Source organism: Cladophialophora immunda, assembly GCF_000835495.1.
Source record: "Cladophialophora immunda strain CBS 83496 unplaced genomic scaffold supercont1.2, whole genome shotgun sequence".
Classification (NCBI taxonomy): Eukaryota; Fungi; Ascomycota; class Eurotiomycetes; order Chaetothyriales; family Herpotrichiellaceae; genus Cladophialophora; species Cladophialophora immunda.
The window spans coordinates 1,048,239-1,061,949 of NW_015622542.1; the positions used below are offsets into that span (position 1 = coordinate 1,048,239).

The 13,711-nt window shown below is 54.6% G+C and overlaps 3 protein-coding genes across 3 annotated transcripts; 2 read left to right on the forward strand and 1 right to left on the reverse strand.

Moving 5' to 3' along the window:
* The first annotated feature begins 23 nt into the window (after positions 1-23).
* On the forward strand, positions 24-4,090 carry PV07_02709 (uncharacterized protein). The gene has a single exon (XM_016389339.1). It carries the CDS (start codon positions 299-301, stop codon positions 3,890-3,892), a length of 3,594 nt encoding a protein of 1,197 aa, XP_016251241.1. The 5' UTR covers positions 24-298; the 3' UTR covers positions 3,893-4,090.
* A 6,334-nt stretch (positions 4,091-10,424) lies between these two features.
* On the forward strand, positions 10,425-12,537 carry PV07_02710 (uncharacterized protein). Its single transcript, XM_016389340.1, has 2 exons — positions 10,425-10,701; positions 10,753-12,537. Exons 1-2 carry the CDS (start codon positions 10,450-10,452, stop codon positions 12,340-12,342), a joined length of 1,842 nt encoding a protein of 613 aa, XP_016251242.1. The 5' UTR covers positions 10,425-10,449; the 3' UTR covers positions 12,343-12,537.
* Positions 12,397-13,562, reverse strand: PV07_02711 (uncharacterized protein). The gene has a single exon (XM_016389341.1). It carries the CDS (start codon positions 13,385-13,387, stop codon positions 12,611-12,613), a length of 777 nt encoding a protein of 258 aa, XP_016251243.1. The 5' UTR covers positions 13,388-13,562; the 3' UTR covers positions 12,397-12,610.
* Positions 13,563-13,711: the final 149 nt, after the last annotated feature.

A 13,711-nucleotide genomic window follows, 5' to 3' on the forward strand; every position in this document is an offset into this window, starting at 1 on the left:
TTGATCCCGCGCATCAGGCATTTCTCAGCTTCAACCCCCCCGTCTCACTCTGACTTCAACACAACTCGGTCCGCTTGCGAACCACCCAAGTCCGCTTACTTGTCGTCTGCGCTCTCCGTTCCTTCAATACGCTCTTTTAAAGTCCTATCTCGCTTCCTGTACGATCTGCCACACCTCCATCTTCGAGTTTCTTTTCTACTCCGAAATCGGTTCCAGAACGCGTGCCCCCGGACGATGCCTTTATGATTGCCTCCTCCATTTCAGCACCGCTGGTTTTCTCGATCGAACGTTCTTTAAGATGAGTCTTGCTGGTAGCAGTGGCCATGAGGCGCAGCCACTCTCACCGAGTCCGGCACATATGGCCACTACAACCCTCAAAGTCGACGGAATGACTTGCGGTGCCTGCACCTCCGCCGTGGAGTCAGGGTTCAAGGGTGTCGAGGGCGCCGGTGCTGTTTCGGTCAGCTTAATGATGGGAAGAGCCGTAATACATCATGATCCCAAGAAGTTGTCTCCCGAGCAGATAGCAGAGATCATTGAGGACCGTGGTTTCGATGCCGAAGTCCTCTCCACCGATATGCCCAAACCTCCCCCTCTGTCCATCTCGACCGGAGCATCCAATTCAGAACCCCGGCTCACCACCACAACGATATCCATACAAGGAATGACTTGCGGGGCATGTACTTCTTCGGTGGAGGCCGGCTTCAAGGATGTTCCGGGTGTAAAAAGCATGAGTGTTTCCCTTCTGGCGGAGCGAGCAATCGTCCAGCATGACGCAAACATCATCAATGCCGACGCCCTGGCCGAAATCATCGAAGATCGAGGATTTGATGCCACCGTGATCGATTCAAAACTCCCAGAGGCCACGAGGCCCATTGGCGGGAATGAAGAAGCTAATGAGCCGTCGCATACATGGACTACCACTGTGGCCATCGAGGGCATGACTTGCGGAGCTTGCACCTCTTCTGTCGAGGGTGCTTTCAAGAACGTCCCCGGTCTGGTCAAGTTCAACATAAGCCTCCTGGCCGAACGAGCGGTCATCTCCCATGATCCAGTTGCCCTCCCCTCCGAGAAGATCGTGGAACTCATTGAGGACGCTGGTTTCGATGCCAAGATTGTGTCCTCTCAAGCGGAGACCAATGTTCAGAGCACACACGTTTCTCAGCAGCTCAAGATTTATGGCCTTCCAGATGGACAGACAGCCACTGAGCTGGAAAACAACCTGAGAGCAAAGCCGGGCGTCAAGAGTGCGGTGATTAGTCTTTCCACGTCCCGCGCCACCATTTCCTACGACCCTGCCCTCATCGGTCTTCGAATGCTTGTCGCGGTCATCGAGGACGCTGGGTTCAATGCCTTGGTTGCAGACTCGGAAGACAACAACGCGCAATTGGAATCTCTCGCCAAAACAAAAGAAATCCAGGAGTGGAAGAAAGCATTTCTCACGTCCTTGGGCTTTGCGATCCCCGTGTTTTTGATCAGCATGATCATACCCATGTTCTTCAAGTCTATAAACTTCGGGGGCATTGAGATCATTCCAGGACTCCTTTTGGGCGACGTCATCTGCCTTGCCCTGACAATTCCTGTACAATTCGGCATTGGGAAGCGTTTTTACATTTCAGCATACAAAAGTTTGAAGCACAAGTCACCGACCATGGACGTGTTGGTCGTGTTGGGCACTTCAACGGCGTTTTTCTTCAGCTGTTTTGCCGTCATTGTGGCGGTCTTGATACCCCCTCACAACAAGCCTAGCACCATCTTCGACACTAGCACCATGCTTATCACATTCATTACCCTTGGGCGATGGCTCGAAAACCGAGCAAAAGGCCAGACATCAAGAGCTCTGTCTCAACTGATGTCTTTGGCGCCTAGTATGGCGACCATATACGAGGACCCTCTGTACGCCGAGAAGCTCGCCGATGCCTGGACAGCTCCATCGTCTCCGGTGCTCGAGAAGACACCAACCACGGATTTGAGGAGAGTGCCATCAGGGCCGGGCCCGTCGGGTCCTTCTGCGATCGAAAAGACCATTCCAACTGAGCTTATCGAAGTGGGAGACGTTGTCATCCTTCGACCCGGCGATAAGATACCTGCTGATGGAGTTGTTACCCGCGGGGAGAGCTTTGTGGATGAAAGCATGGTCACTGGTGAGCCCATGCCTATTCAAAAGAAGAAGGGCAGTACCCTCATAGCAGGTACCGTCAATGGTGCCGGCAAGATCGATTTCAAAGTCACACGTGCTGGGAAGGACACGCAGCTTAGCCAAATTGTCAACCTTGTGCAAGAGGCCCAGACGAGTCGAGCACCTATTCAGCGCATGGCAGATCTGGTGGCAGGTTACTTTGTCCCCATCATCATCCTTCTCGGTTTAATCACGTTCGTTGGGTGGATGGTTCTAAGCCATATCATGCCGAATCCTCCGAAAATCTTTCTGGACAAACAGAATGGTGGGAAGTTCATGGTCTGCCTGAAGCTCTGCATCTCGGTCATTGTTTTCGCTTGCCCTTGCGCTCTCGGATTGGCAACACCAACCGCGGTCATGGTTGGAACTGGGACTGCTTCGCAACAAGGAATCCTCGTCAAGGGAGGTGCTGCTCTTGAAACAGCCACCCGTATCACACATGTCGTACTGGACAAGACCGGTACCTTGACATTTGGGAAACTGAACGTCGCTGACATAAGCTATGCAGCTCTCTGGAGCTCCAACGAATGGCGTCAGAAACTGTGGTGGACGCTTGTTGGTCTCGCTGAGACAGGATCTGAACACCCCATCGCGAGATCCATTGTTATTGCTGCCAAGGACAAACTCGGTCTGGAAGTAGAAGAAGGCCTTCCCGGGCAGGTCGGCACCTTTGGCGTCACTGTTGGTCAAGGAGTATCAGCTATCATTGAGCTCAACAACCCGGGTGACGAAACCAAGTATAAGGTTTACGTCGGCAACGCTACGTTTCTCGCCAACAAGAAGATCGATATACCGGCCGACGTTGAGAACGCAGTCAACGCGGCTCTGTCTCCCACGACCCGCACTAAATCCAAGACTGGAATAACGACCATCTATGTTGCGATTAACGGCCAATACGCAGGCCATATCGGCCTCTCTGACACGCTTAAACCTACAGCCCACGCCGCCATCACTGCCTTGCACAAAATGGGTATTTCCACCAGCCTCGTTACTGGAGATACATATAACACGGCCCTCTCCATTGCTGAACTAGTGGGCATTCCTCGAGAGTGCATTCGCGCGTCTGTCTCTCCTGGTGAAAAGCAGACCATCATTTCAGACTTTCAATCTCAAGGCGAAATTGTCGCTATGGTTGGAGACGGCATCAACGACTCTCCGGCTCTTGCGACCGCTGACGTCGGCATTGGTCTTGTTTCTGGGAGCGATATCGCCGTCGAAGCCGCAGATATTGTGATCATGCGCTCGGACGACCTGCTCAATATCCCGACCGCCCTTCATCTGTGCCGTGTCATATTCCGCCGGATCAAGGTCAACCTGGTATGGGCCTGTGCGTACAACGTTATCGGACTCCCGTTTGCAATGGGCATCTTCTTGCCGCTCGGCTATCATATGCCCCCGTTGATGAGCGCCACCGCGATGATGTTCAGCAGCATTTCTGTGACGTTGAGCTCGTTGGCGTTGAGGTGGGTTGGCAGACCAAAATGGTTGAGTGTTGAAGCCCTGAAAATGGAGGGAGACAGATACAGTGCGCCCATCATCGGAGCGAAGAGGAGGAAGAGGCTGATGAATAACGGCGGCTGGATGGGCAGAATCCAGGGACTTAGTGAGGCAATGTTCGACAGACTCGAGGGCGTGGCAACGAGGAGAAGAGCGCAAGAGAGGGAACGGGGCAACTATGTCCCATTGCAGACTGTCGAGGCAGATGCTGTGTAACGCCAACGGAGGACGGGACTTTTCATGTCTCTTTGTTGTTTCATAGCCCTTTGGATACGGGCCTCATATATACATATACACATATATCAAAAGCTTCAGAGCTTTGTAATATACCACTGCCGTTCTTGCTTAGGCGTGGCAGATCATATCTCCAGATGAATGCGCTGTACATTTGTGGTATTTCCCCTCAAGTTGCCGACAGCATCTATGATGGTTGAAAATGGTGTCGAAGCAGCATTGGTTGTTTCATTCTAACCCACTCCTTGTGGTTGAAAAGAGGTGGAAATGGAAAGGAAGACATAACGCCTAGCCCCTGTCCTCCATCCAGTCTATCAGGTCTATAAAGCAATTTGGTAGTTATACAAATTTCCCACATCCGCGGCATAAGCCCCTAGCATTCACCGACTCCCACTCGTCTATATTCACACGAAGATCCTGAGCCCTTCCCTGCCCCTGTTGTTGAATTCCTAAGGCACATCCATCCTTTTCCAATCCGGATTTTGCGCCCCATGGCCGCCCAGCTCCCCTCAACTCGTAGCGAACTTACTCCTCGCCCTCAACTTCCCCCCGAATTTCCAGAGGATAAACATACCCACGACCCCGGCACAGGCCAGGCCCGCGAGCAGACTGGCGCCAGGGCCGATGCCCAGGTTGACGAACATGGGCCGGGAGAAGATGACGCAGCCCGCGGCGAAGAGGGCGCGGAAGAGGTCGTTAGAGGCGAGCAGCGAGGCCGTGTAGCGCGGGTACGACAGGGGCAGGTACACAAAGACGCACTGGAAGATGACGAAGTTTGCGCCCACCACGATCACGACGGCGAGCATGCTGACTATCCAGTGCACACCGTGGCGGGAGGTCCAGCCTGTGTGTTGTGGCGAGAAGATGGGGTTAGCGTGTCTCCTTCTAGTCCTTTCAGGGGATGTAGTGGATTTGCCTCAACTCGCAGCAGCTGGAAGAGGAGCCACGGAGGACTGTGGACTGGTCGACTTACCGAACATAAACAGTGCCGCAGGCAATATGCAGACGCCGAACAATGCAGGCACCAATCGATGCTCCGGTGCTCGCAGGCCGTGTTTGATGATGTCGGGCACCAGGTAGACGAGCAGGTAGGTGTTGTAGATGACGACTCCTATCATGCACGCCACGCCGATGCTGAGAAAAGTCAAGCCCAGCTCGCCGAGATTGAAGCCGTAGATGCCGATGTAGACCAGCGGAAAGGCCTCGAAGAAGGAATAGTAGACGCCATACAGGAGGGCGGTCTGGAGAGACAGAGAGGATACGCAGGTCAGAAACCGGCAAAAAAGACACCCTCAGGGACTTCTGGCTCGGGGACTCACGTAGATATTCGTATACGCCACGGCAGGGTCCTTGATAGTGATCTCCAGCGGCTTGATGATGGCGTCAGCGAACACTTCCGAGTACTTCATGTGTTCCTGGTCGATCTCGCTCTGGGACCGCAGGTCTGTTCTTCCTGTGAGTTTGCGAAGTCGTGCGGCTCGCCGCCGAAGGATCGTGGCGCCCGAGGTTTCGGGGAAGGTAATCAGGTAGACGACCAGAATAGGTGCGCTGAGCCAGAGCAGTTCCCACAGCGACCATCTCCACCTGTTCGTTGTTATCAGTGGAGTGCGCAGAACGAGGACGGGGAGGAAGACGTTACCCTTCGGCACTCACGGCGAACGACGCGACAACTGGTCCGAGGGCAGGGCCCCAGAAGCAGGCAGCCGTCCAGGAAGAGAGGTATACAGGGAGCATCAGGAGAGAGAACTATGGCTATTAGGACCCTTGTCTTTCCAGAAGAAAACATCACCCATGGAGCCACTTACCATGTCGCCGACCGAGGCAGCTCCATTTGCCAGGCAAGGACTAGACAGAAAACCCTGCAGGAATCGAAGGACCAACAGACCGGCATAGTTGTCAACCACTGCGGTCGGGATACAGATGATGACGAATAGAATAAAAGCAGGTGTGTAGACTCCGTTGCGGCCGACGGCGGGAATCTCACACAGCGGCGCAAATAGAAGGGGACCAACTCCGTCTGGACAACGGTGTCGTTAGTATAGGCTCCATATAGCAGAGGAGGAGACTCAACATACATCCTATAACGTACATGGAAAGGCCCAATGCCGCGGCTGCCTGGCTCACGCCGAACCTCTGCATGACGCCGCTGGATGCACGTTAGCCCACAGGTTCTAGTCAATGCGAGATAGGCTCACCTTTCCCCAACCACGTAAATACTGGAGCCTCCGTACATGGCGAAGGTGTACAAGCTATACCCCTCACATTAGCCATGTAGTCACCGTTGACGCAAGGGACAGGAAGAAATGATACCATATCTGCACCAACACAAAGAGCTTCTTCGCCTGTGACCAGTTTTGCGGGTTCTCCGGGTCGTCAGTCGTGTACCAGTCGACGAGGATGGTGCCGTCGGCAGATTTGTGAAGCGATATAGGCGTGCTCCTGGTCCTTTCCAGCTCGAGCTGCCGATCCAGGGCGAGACGCTCCTCTGTAAAGGGGAGACTCTGTTGTCTTGAGAGACTTGGTTCTAAAGCGCTTCCTCCTTCTGGCCTTCTTGTTGCGAGCGCCGACGGCTCGCCGACAGGCTCAGCCTTCTCGGGGTCTGCCACTTCGGACTCAGGTTTGGCGTCTTCTGCTTTCTCCGGCTCAGCGGTTTGGGGAACCTCCTTTTCTGGTCCGGCTGTTTCGGGTTCTGAGTCGTCGGGATCCGGGACGTCCTTCTGGAGAGGAGCACCAGATGCCTGTGCATATATCATTAATTTGTTAGTCCTTGTCGGAGACTACGAGCAGGCTCACCAATTTGGGTAACACGAAGCCTTCTCGCTCGTCGGGGTACAGAAGTATCCGGTTGCGAGTGACCAATCGAAGGAATTGGCCCAAAGGGGCATCTCGGATTGTATCGAGCATGACGAGTTATGCGCCGTTTGCCTTTATGCCTGGAACTCGGAGCAACAAATACTTTGAGGCCTCTCCTATCACACTCAGATCAACCCGGCCTGAAGGAGAATGGTATCTATTATAAAACACAGCGAAGGCCACAGTCTCCGAAGCATAGCAGATCCAGTCTAATCTGTGCCCGTTCTATACTGGAGCTCGTCTCGGGTGGAATCGACGTAAGCAGGCCAGATCTCTTGACATGGGTTGGAAGGAGATGGTATCATTTCTCCGGAGACGCTGCTTGCAAATGTGGTCCGATCGGAACATAAGGCGACGTTGGATAGGTACCTGAAGCATACGGGGCCACGGCTGACCACCGTGATCTCTAGAATGCGCAACCATCAGCGTGTCCTCGAATTTCTCGAAATACTTGCGAAACCCCCCGACCCCTTGGACTGCGTTCAGGTGTCAGCAGAGTTCATAGGAAGTTTTGTTCTAAGCATAAGGCATATGGCATATAGGGCGCTGAGCGCTGCAAGCTCCAAGCAGGGGCATTGATGAGGTAAGTCTCGGGCACAACAATGGTCATATTAAGTCCGGAACTCCATGGCTGATACCGAATTTGTTTTGATTGCAAATAGGATCACGGCCGTGGTGACCTTTCCCCCAATAGGAACCAAATAGGGAGGAAATCGGAGGAGGAGAAAGAGTGAGAATACGCGGTACATGGTCATCAGGAGTGGCATTTCATCGCATTCTCTCGTCCTCGTCGCGGTGAAGTTGGTGGAATTGACTGTATGAAGTAGTTGGTACCCCGGTATACATACCATCCCGGCGGCGGAATTAATCCGACGTCGACAGAGAAAGTTCGACTTCAACGACTCAAGCCACCATCATCATCATCATCATCTCACCATCTCATACGTGGCGGTGGCTTGCCAAACACGGACCTCTCCTCGGCTATATCCCATCTGACCCGTTTCTCAGTTGACAATGATGCTGCTGGAATTGCACAGTGGCCTTTGTCATCCTCTTGTGGTTTTTGCTGCTCTCTATACACCCGCCACGCCGAGGTAATAAACGCAGCGCCTCCCCCACCTACACGACTGCTACTGCTGCTCATTCGTCTCCTTGGCCGCCGCTCGTCGAGAGAGGACAACATAAGATATGGAACATATGGAGAAACTGTCCAAGGCTGAGCCGAGCCGCAGTGGCAAGTGATGTGCTCGGTTATAACTGGACCTGTTGAGCCGATACAGATACCTTTGCAGATCCGGGCAATCCATCCTCTGATATTGCTTCCCAAAAGCGAGCAACATGCCATGCCCATCCATCCTCCTGCTCTGTCCAGACAACGTGGCGAAAAGGTGTCTGTTTGGCCCCCTCTTACTTGCAATCGTCCCTTAAGCCTACAAAGAATTCAAAAGACGCAACGAGGCGAATCAAAAGGCGTACCATGTCTTCCATTCTGAGTACTCTCCGAGACCAAATAGGGAAGAATAATATCCGGCTCTATATCGGAGAACTATGACATCCGAGATCGAGTTCTGCGGTAATGTCCCCACAGATCAATACGGGAAAACCCCCTTGGAAGCGATGGAATCGGAAGTGAGAGCTACCATGTGCATATGGAAGTGATCTTGCCTAATCGGAGTGAGCTATTCATGCTGGTGATGCCCACGCGTTCCAAGTCGATGCTTTCCAAACTGGACCTGTGGAATCCGATCTTCAGATTTGGCCATTTTCTAACGCAAGACTCCCACAAGTTGCAGGTGAGTATGAATGTATTTTCTCGATTATATGCGGCGGAAGTCGAGTATCTCTTTGCTATGCAAGGATATACCCTCGGCCGGTTTCAGCCGGAGACGTTGCGGTCAGCCATGGAACAGGAGAGGATAAGTCCGGTTCCTGCATAATATATTTTTGACGCCTTTTTTGGGAAATACCGCTCTAATGGGCCTAGTCGGCTTACCAGATCCCAGGCTAAAGGAACATGCAATTACCCCCAGGCTGCAACATATCTTCTCGCCTGTCGAAGGACTTGGCCCTCGTGGAGATGTTCATTGCACGTCCTAGTCGATCGGAATTCAAACTTTATCCGTGGCCCAGTCAGCATCGGAAAAGCCGATATGAGTCTTTTCCACACGGAGAGAGGGTCGGTTTCAAATAGATGGCCGAGTCCAGAATGACCTGACCAGAGATGCCACGGTTCCGGAAATAGGCCTTCAGCTGCTCATCTCCCCGATAGCCGCTGGAGATACTCTTCAGGCCACAGCATCAGGAGGCAACCTCTATTACACAGCGCTGAGCAGACAGTATTGTGGTCCCGCCTTGCAAATGGTTTGCTTTTCGAGGATTCCTAACGCGTTGCGGCTCCGGGCACAAATAAATTGAATATTACCATTGGCATCCATTTGAACATGAGTGATGAGGTAACTTTCTCGTGATGGTGGAAGATATAGCACATGTGAGTGTTTTGATGGATGTATGGGAGGTCTTCTCTCGCCATTTCCACACTTCGATGTCTTCGTTCACTTGCGGGCGCTGGGATATCCTTCTGAGAGACAAGTTCTGCTGTCTTCGGGCTTCCCGGCTACCTTTCAGCCTTTCCATTATGCTTGAGGCATGTGCCTTTTCTCATTGCTGCTTCCTGACGTATTGTCCTATCCATTTTTGCCGAGCTTGCCTTCGATAGTGTTTGACTGTACCGAGTTCTTGGCCTGGGTTTTTCGTTTCGAGGATCCTGGAAAACAATCTTCGACCTTCTCACCACCCCCTACGCGATCAGTCGCGTCCCCATGCCTTCCCAGTCACGTTTGACAGAGTAGCCGTCCACAGCGCTACTAATGTGATGAAGCAGACCAGGGCAGCCCCTAGCCGAGACTCTTTCAGACGATATTCTACATTGACTGAACAAGAAGGACCTTTAGGTGTCAGTCGACGTCGGTCCAAATTTATCCGATGGTTTCCGGCATTGGTCGCCTCCACATCAAATTGACGCGATATATCCAAAGAGATGCCTCCTCTACAAATAGGACACAAGTGCTCACGCATACGAGCTCGGTCGTCATATACATTCAAAGAGCTACCCTAATCCCAAAGGGCTCAAATATTCCTACCTGGGAATCTGCGACTACTACCAGATTGAGACTAGCCAAGTCAGAGATGTATTACTCATCGATGCCCTTGCCTCCGACTTGTCTACAAACGCTCTCGACAAATTGCCTGCAGCATCTGTTGGCCTCTCAGCAAGTCCCTAGTTGGGACCGGTGGCCGGACACGGTGATGTCTTTGGGCGAATGGCATTTCGACTCGGCCTGGACCGTGTCGTCCTCAACCTCATATGCACCTCGTCGAAGCAAGCCCGCAGTCTCCAGATCAGCTTGCAGACCTGGCGTCAGCAATGGGGTATTCGGGGGGCCTTCTTCCATCTAAAGGATCAATTGTGGTTGGTTTCGAGCACATTCGCCCTTGAAGTCTGGGGTTGAAAGCATCCTCGTGGACGTGAACAGCGACAGAGGCGGCCTGACTGGTGCAAAATTACTCATCAGTCACCATACTGAGTGAGCACGGTTAAGTGCTCAAGGAAAACCAGGTATAAAGCCATTACGACCCTCCAGGATGCCCCATGCCCATTCCACCCATCAGATATACTGTGTCACAACATGTCTTCGGAAAGCTCGGTGTTTTGCTCGGTAGACGAGTTTGTCGTGGTTCCCTTCGACTTTATCATTGCAGGAGGCGGCACTGCTGGGCTAGTACTCGCCGCCCGTCTCTCCGAGAATGTTGCCTTTCGCGTTGGAGTCCTCGAAGCCGGCGAAAACAAGTTGGATGATCCGCTGGTCAATATCCCGACCCTTTACATGCAAGGAGCAAACAACCCAGATTATGACTGGGTATTGAAGAGCGTCCCTCAGGTATCTGCAGACATGGACAATCGACAAAAGGCGATGACTGATTGGGAGTAGAAACATGCCAACAACCTTGAATATGCGCTCCCTCGAGGGAAGATGCTGGGTGGCACCAGTGCTTCTAACCAGTCCCTCTGGATGAGGGGGACACGCGCCGACTACGACGAGTTGGCGGCGATGGTCGGCTCCGACGAGTGGTCTTGGGACGGTCTCCTGCCATATTTTCAGAAACACGAGCGACTGAATGCTCAAGACGCTCCTCTATACCCTTCTGACACCCACGGAACGGCCGGGTTGATCCATACCAGCGCCAACCGGTCTCAAGTACCAATCGAGAAAGACTTCCTCGAGACGTGTAGAGAGGTTGCCGGATTCGACGCCACGTCCGATGATCCGACGACGGCAAATCGCGACAACTTCTTCAACGCTCTGTCGACGGTGGATCGATCTGAACGGCCCGGCACACGCAGCTATTCAGCCTCAGCATACATTGCATCCAACCTTGGACGCGCAAATCTCAAGATTCTCACAGGGGCCACGGTGGAAAGCGTCAGATTTGACACCTCTGACCACGATCCTACAGCCGACGGAGTACATTTCTGGCATGGCGGAAAACGGTACACTGCAGCTGCCAAGAGGGAAGTCATCATCTGCGCCGGAACCTACAAGACTCCTCAAATCCTCGAGCTGTCCGGGATTGGAGATCCAGGGGTCCTGCGGGCCGCCGGTGTCGACTGTCTGATCGCGAACAAACTCGTCGGCGCAAACCTGCAAGACCATCATGCCGTTGCCATCTCCTTCGAATTGGCTCCGGGGGGGTTCTCCATCGACGCATTCGTCACCCCGGAAGTGGTGAAGCCCCTCATGGAGCTATATCAGAAGACCGGGACGGGGCCATTGGCCAATCCTCCCTCGGGCATGGGATACCTCAGCTACGCGGCGCTGGCGGGGCCCGAAGAACTGCAAGCGACGCTCGACGCCGTCGCGTCAGCAAAGGGAATCGAAGCACCCCTGAGCGACGCGCAACAGCAGCGCGTGATCAAGAAGCTGCAAGACCGCCACGCGGCCGCGATCCAACTCCTCTTCATCCCTGCGTCCATCAACACCGAAAAGGGCCTGACGGACCAGTCCCAGTTCCTCGCGCCTCTCTCCACCGAGACGAACCACGTCAGCGTCGTCGCCGCGTCCCAGTACCCGCTCAGCCGGGGCAGCGTGCACATCACCGGCCGCGACGCGCAGGCGCCGCCGGCGATCGACAACGCCTTCCTCGCCCACCCGGCCGACGTGGCCGTGCTGCGCGCGGTGCTGCCGTTCCTGAACGCCGTCTCGCTGGCGCCGCGGGTCCGGCCGCAACTGCACCCGCGGTACTCGTTCGCGGCCAAGGTCGGGCTGGGCGACCGCGCCGCCGAGGAGGCGTTCGTCCGCCGCAACGTGGGCACCGAGCACCACCCGATCGGCACCGCGGCCATGGGCGACGTCGTCGACGCCCGCCTGAGGGTCCTCGGCGCCCGGCGCCTGCGTGTCGTCGACGCGAGCGTCCTGCCCGTGCACATCTCGGGCAATCCCATGGCGACCATCTACGCGGTGGCGGAGAAGGCAGCGGACATAATCAAAGCGGCGCATGCGTCGGAGGAGGTGGGTTTGTGAAGTTAGGATTCGGAGGTACGGAAAGAAACGGAGACGGTGCTCTCGCATGGCCCCCTTCAGTATTGGTATAGAAAGCTGGCATGTGGAAACCGGCGAAGCTTTGCAAAATTGTTGCAAGACGGTGATATTGATTGGAATGCGCGAAGGCGTGACTACATCAAACATCCGTAGTACCACGCAAGCTGCTATTTCCTGTCTTCCCGTTCACTCGCTATAGCCACCGGGTACCATCCAGTGAGGACGCACGTGTCGGGGTCTGATTGCTGCTTCAAACCTCATATTGCTCGAGCGCGGTCAGCCCGCCCTCCAAGCGCCTGGCGATGTTGTTCTCGTCGCACATCTTGACGAACTCGTCCCTCCCGCCGCCTTTCCCGTCCAGGCCGTAGATCTTGCCAAACTCGCCGACGAAATTGTCGACCGTGGTCTGGGGCTTGTCGCGGCAGAACCCGCACAACAACTCCCGCATCTCCTCCTTGAAGCCGAGCCGCGGCAACGCGGCCAGGACCTCTTTGTACTCGGCCACCGTGATCGGCCAGCCCGGCACGGGGAGGTGGGGCCCGAAGAAGTCGGCCATGATGGCCAGCTGGGTCGCGAAGACCTCGGGCTCCTTGTGGTGCGCGATGCTCGGGGTCGTGTGCAGCGCGATGGCGTCCCACATCAGTTGCAGGCGGTGCTTGTCCCATTGCCCGCCCTTGTGGTCGGCGGCGGCGACGGCCTCGGCCCGGATGAAGTTGCGAGCAATCTCCGCGCCGTCGACTTCGAAGCGCTTGTCCTTGGAGGTCAGGGACGAGCTGGTCGCCCAGCCCATGTCGTGCATCAGGAGAGAAAGGGCGACGGCTTCCCTGTCGATGTCCGGGTTCGTCGCGAGGGGCGGGAATTTGCGGAACAGGATGAGGGAGAAGGCGACGCTGCGGAGGCAGTGGTTGAGCGCCGCTTTGGTGTAGTGTTCTTTGACGAAGGCGTGGGCCGAAGTGAATAGGATGTCAGTAGGCATGGAGATTTGGGACACCGGAAAGGCTGAGAAGGACGCGGCCGAGGAAGACATCGTCGAAGATGGAATCTTTTTCAGACTTTTTGTTCCACTTGGTCTTCTTCTATGCTTGTGTTTCTTGCCTGACAAGGAAGATCTCTGTTGCCTGTGGTTTGGTGCTTGAGCAGCGACCACTCTCACCGAGGAGGGAGGGAGGAAGCTTTATATCTTGCTCTTCGCCCACCCATACTCCTGATCAGTCGGACATGGCAATGGTGATGGATTTGATTCCGCAGGGGCATTCGCGTCGACCGCATGTTTGTCCGAGCCTGAGGTGTGAGCTAGGGATGTCGTCTAGAGCGCGAGGCTGATCCCACTGCGACCTTCTAGCACCCTTGT

Bases quoted from the DNA above. Each gene is read 5' to 3' on its own strand.
- PV07_02709 (XM_016389339.1), top strand. From the start codon at position 299: ATGAGTCTTGCTGGTAGCAGTGGCCATGAGGCGCAGCCACTCTCACCG.
- PV07_02710 (XM_016389340.1), top strand. From the start codon at position 10,450: ATGTCTTCGGAAAGCTCGGTGTTTTGCTCGGTAGACGAGTTTGTCGTG. The intron at 10,702-10,752 runs GTATCTGCAGAC...GATTGGGAGTAG, and splicing joins TATTGAAGAGCGTCCCTCAG to AAACATGCCAACAACCTTGA.
- PV07_02711 (XM_016389341.1), bottom strand. From the start codon at position 13,387: ATGTCTTCCTCGGCCGCGTCCTTCTCAGCCTTTCCGGTGTCCCAAATC.